The sequence below is a fragment of the Teleopsis dalmanni genome, chromosome X, assembly GCF_002237135.1.
Source record: "Teleopsis dalmanni isolate 2A chromosome X, ASM223713v2, whole genome shotgun sequence".
In the NCBI taxonomy this organism is placed as follows: Eukaryota; Metazoa; Arthropoda; class Insecta; order Diptera; family Diopsidae; genus Teleopsis; species Teleopsis dalmanni.
Genome location: NC_051848.1, coordinates 64,629,097 through 64,633,959, shown reverse-complemented (window position 1 = coordinate 64,633,959; position 4,863 = coordinate 64,629,097). Strand labels below are relative to the sequence as shown.

General features: G+C 30.9%; 1 protein-coding gene across 1 annotated transcript; it reads right to left on the bottom strand.

Annotated features, from left to right (window-relative positions):
* Nucleotides 1–1,299: 1,299 nt before the first annotated feature.
* LOC119689722 lies at nucleotides 1,300–2,509 on the bottom strand. The gene is made up of 2 exons (XM_038104611.1): nucleotides 1,839–2,509; nucleotides 1,300–1,777 (listed from the first exon to the last, which is right to left on the bottom strand). The coding sequence occupies exons 1-2, from the start codon at nucleotides 2,442–2,444 to the stop codon at nucleotides 1,349–1,351; spliced, it is 1,035 nt and encodes a 344-aa protein (XP_037960539.1). The 5' UTR covers nucleotides 2,445–2,509; the 3' UTR covers nucleotides 1,300–1,348.
* Nucleotides 2,510–4,863: the final 2,354 nt, after the last annotated feature.

The window sequence follows — 4,863 nt, the reverse complement described above, 5'->3', positions numbered from 1 at the left end:
AACTGCTCTCTTCATAATCCAATACGACCGTTTGCTGGCTTACTATCTTCCCCTACAATATAATTGATTTGTGGACCATATTGTGGATTTAGAATTAAGTTTTAGTTATAGAGTTTTGATCGATTCCTTGTTCCTCAAAATTTAGTCGCTATGCGTTTGTTGTTTTTGAGACGCAAATGCATATTTCATTATATATTTCTCCGCACTGACGACAAGTCTAGATATCAACATAATTATATGCTTCAACTTATGCACCACAATTATAAGACTCGTTATCACCTTTAATCTCCTAGTCATATTTCACCACATGCATTGGAATTAATGCCGTTTTTCGGCATTAATTCTGATTGCCTCAACACTTTAAAGCTATATTTCTATATTCAAGTCTAGTACTTTGTTATTTCCGCATACATATATATTAAGAATTTGCACCGTCAAGCTAGCGATATATTCCAATTTTCTACGTGTTACCCAATATTTGAGATATCTCTATGTAGCTTAATATTCTAACCAATTTAGCCGACAATATTAACACTCTATGGATCATAACAGAGTGGTCGTTATTATCAAAATAGTAACTGTCGACAGGAGACCAGGAAAACTGTCTCCTAATAAGTGAAGTTTAATTTAAAAAAAAAAACGATTTGAAGTTTCAATATATATACTGTTTAACAGAACGTCATCATCCCTATCCAAACACAAAAAGATGTTAGTTTATAAGCAACTTCTCAAACTTCTGTTGCACTTCAGGGTTTCACTCTGGACATGCAATAATTAGAATAGAAAAAATAGAGCACAATTATTTCGAAGTAAAGTACTTATAGATTTGTTGAAAGCAACTTACTAAGTTATAGGAACATACATAGGCATCAACATTCCATCATCCGAGATATAAATAAGACCTCCAAGTCACATATGATTTGCATCTTAAATATCGAAACTTCCGCACCTCCTAAACCTCTAAAATTGCTTGAGGTTTTGAGGTTAAAGACGCCAAAGCCGATGTAATAAACATTGTGTAAATACATTATATCCGATGATAAACTATAAATGAATGAACTAGAATACACATTATTATTTCTTAAGAAATTTTAATTTATAGAATCACTTTAAATCCATGACGAAAGTCAATAGATTTTAAAGTCTATTGACAATATTTTAAATAATAATAATAACATAATAATGCAATAATTTCAGTGCACATTTTATTTGAAATTTATATAGAAATTACAAATTTTTTATATCTGTTATTAATTAAAATTAAAAATATCAAACATCTTTTTTTTTGTGTAAGTTTAGTTGTGAATTAAAAAAAAATGTGATGTTTAACTATTTAATTTGCGATATATCAATCCGAATCCATATAATCCGATTCGCGATCAAACTCTTTTTCCATTTCAATTGCGACTTCTTGGAAGGCACTGTTCTTAATGCTTGCACTAGTACAAGGCATATCTAAAGAATACGGCAATATTTCCAAACTTTTGGGTGGTTTATTAGTTGCAGTTTTTTCTGGTGTCTTTGAACAAGGCTTTTCATGATCCAATTTCATTGCCCGAAATATTTCACACATTTTATAGTGTTCTTTTTCTTCTTCTTTCTCTTCTTTCTCTTCTTCCGATGACTGATATTTTAATTTACGTGATTGTTTAGTTTCTACTGAATTGATCCATTTTAAAATCATATGACGTGGTAAATCTATTAGCATTGTGTTTTTATTTCTACCCGCGTACATTTTGATATTCATTACGTTTTTATTTATTAATGTCATTATCAACTGAAATATGTTTAAATTGTATATCGAAAATAAAATAAATTAATTATCATAACAAATTTACCTGTTCTTTTACACCAAAAACAACAGGTTTTTTAGCATTCTCGGTCCAATTAGGATTTCTAATTAACTTAAAATCCATAGGAAATATTTCTCCTTCCTTTTTACGTTGTATGTAGTCAGCATTGTCTGGTGCTGGACGACCGTAAAGATCTCTGAAAAACTTGTTACTTTCCGAATGATTTTTGCATACTTGTAGAAATCCACCGTGAGTAGGGACCTTGTTACATGTCTTTTTATTGTATGTCATAAACATTTGATTATATTGGATGCGCGACTCCCATTTTTCCAATATCAATCCACCTAACTTACTCAGAGTTTCACTCAATTCCATTGACACATTATTTACCTGTTCAAAAAATTCCACTTTCTCGTCAATAGAACTGGTATAAATTTCGACTTCTTTATCTATCATTTTCTTCGCCGGTTCTATACAATTTTGATGCATTACTTTAACCAGGTTGTCAGACTCAGCTTTTAAAGCCGCCATTTCCAAACGATGGGCAATTGTCTTATGATACAACCACCCTTCGTCAACAATTTCTTCAGTATCAGTCGATGGCTCATTACCAGAGCCACGTGCTGAATTATCTTCGCTATTTTCCATCATTAAAAGCAAAACCACGTTCTTCTAACAAACTACCGTTCACTTTTAGCGCGGATATAATTTCACATTGGATCAAGGTGGCGTCGATCACTGTTGCATATCTCATTTTCCAAGATTAGACCAACGATCAATTTTTAACACAAGTGTAATATAAAATATAATATTTTATTCTTGTTTCAACCTATAAGTTTATTCTCTGCGTTTTTATTTCAAATTTATTTCCTTAATTGTTGGTTATTATATCATGGAATATAATAGAAATATTAAAGAAAAATGAATATTAAAAATTTAATATTTTTATATATTAAAATACTGTAAAGAAAATACACTTAAAATAATAAAGTATTTGAAAAAATTTATTAAAATAAAGAATTTAACATTCACCCCTTAGCCGATTTGTACAAATGGAATTAAAAAATTTTATGACGCGATACAAATTTTGGAGAAAAAATCAATGGATGCAATTTACTATTAATCTAAGCTGTTCACTGTTTATACTAAGTGTGATGAAGACATTCTTTATGTCAACGGTTTATGTCCAAGACAGAAATATTAAAACTGACAGGCACATTAAATGGTGTAAAGCTGTCATATTTCAGGACATGAATTAAATTGTTTTAATTTAATTTAACCGATTTAATTATAGTTAGTGCATATACAGAATTACAAACTAGGATGAATAGTTATATATTTTGTGATTTGAAAAATTAAATTGGTTTTTTACATTTTTCACTAATACCTCCAATAATGTTTGAGGAAAGAAAACACGATATGTACACGAATATTCAAAGATTTAATATAAATATTGGAACAGAATATCGCATTGGAAGTTATAACATACACCGCGTCAAAAGTCTTTTTGAAAAGTGTAGATCAGTCAACGAGAGTCAGGTTCAAATGCCAGGTTGGACATCACGGATAGAATTCTAAATTTAAGATTTTTATGCCTTAGATAACATGATTATGTTTTCAATCCACATTGCGTTCATAATTAATTAATAATTTTCTATACAATTGTTATATTATATATGTATACTAGATAACCCGACAAACGTTGTTTTGCCTTATAAATTATTTCTAGTTTCTAGATAAATTCTAGTGTAGACAAAAAGTAACTTACTTATTATAAGTGTGTAAGTCTGTGGTATATGCATGTAATAGGCATGGAGCACTATGAAGGAAAAGGAAAATAAAAATAACAAACGCCAAACAATATTATTTTTAAGTTATTATAGTTTATTTATTAAATTATTAATTTAAAATTAATAGATTTGTATGATACCAAGTTCCCTGGCAACAACTGTTGTATCTTCAAATTTAAATTGTCTTGGATTGACTGTAAATAATAATAATGATAATGGGCCAGTAAACATTAACCACAACAGTCGAAGATAAAAGCACTCAGTGTGTCTTGGATTAACTGTAAATAAGCGTTGGATTTAATTAAATTGAGACATGCATCAACTGGTGAAACTTGCTTGCGGGGCATCCATTTTTTTGTTGAGCCCATGTGAAATAGCGTGGTACTTGTGAATAGAGTAATGTTCTTGCAAAGGCACCAAATATCTCCGTACTATTACACAATTCAAAAAATGCAGTGAGTGTGGATTTTAGGTGGATTTGTACCACGATTAATCACTGTCTCGTTCGTGAAAAATACACGCTGACCGTTTTCAAGATGACGGCTAACTGAACAGCTGCTGGATCCCGTTCATGAATTAGAAAACCGAAGATACGCCAAGCAGCTTCATTGGAGCTGATGTACCGACCAATTTGGTAGAGCGTAATTTCACCGTTTTTGTTCATTGGAGGAGCATTTACATTAGTATTTTCTACTCTAAACACAGCCATATCACTGCCTTTATGGACATACTTGCAAATATATTTGATGCTCTTCTCAGAACTGCAAAACTCAACATTTATATGAGCATTGTATGTCTTGCTTAGCAGAGGCGAATACGGCACCACCCGCCATTGTCCCCCATTATCGGGATTTCTTTGACGATATATTGGATATCCGTCGGTATTTGTTATAGTATCATTAGTGAAATCTTTAGAAAAATTTTTAGTACATTTTCCATCTCCCATGCAAGGCGAAGACGAAGAAACGAAGTGGATGCCGATTCTCAGACCTACTGAATACGCATATAAAATTTGGTAAAAATCGGTAAAGCCGTTTCGGAGGAGTACGGTATCTAACATTGTGACAATGTTAATTTTATATATAAGATAATGTCTATTATTATAATTATATTGTGTTTATTTATTTTTTTTTTAGACATTTTTTATTGGGTATGAAGAGTACAATCTTAACTATTTGTTAATTTATTATTATTGCTAAATTGTACTTAATAAATAGTATGTAATACGTGTGCTGGGTTACTGAATCAGTGTTCAGCTCCCATATATACAAGGAATTTAT

Bases quoted from the DNA above. Each gene is read 5' to 3' on its own strand.
- LOC119689722 (XM_038104611.1), bottom strand. From the start codon at position 2,444: ATGATGGAAAATAGCGAAGATAATTCAGCACGTGGCTCTGGTAATGAG. The intron at 1,778-1,838 runs GTAAATTTGTTA...AACATATTTCAG, and splicing joins TTTTTGGTGTAAAAGAACAG to TTGATAATGACATTAATAAA.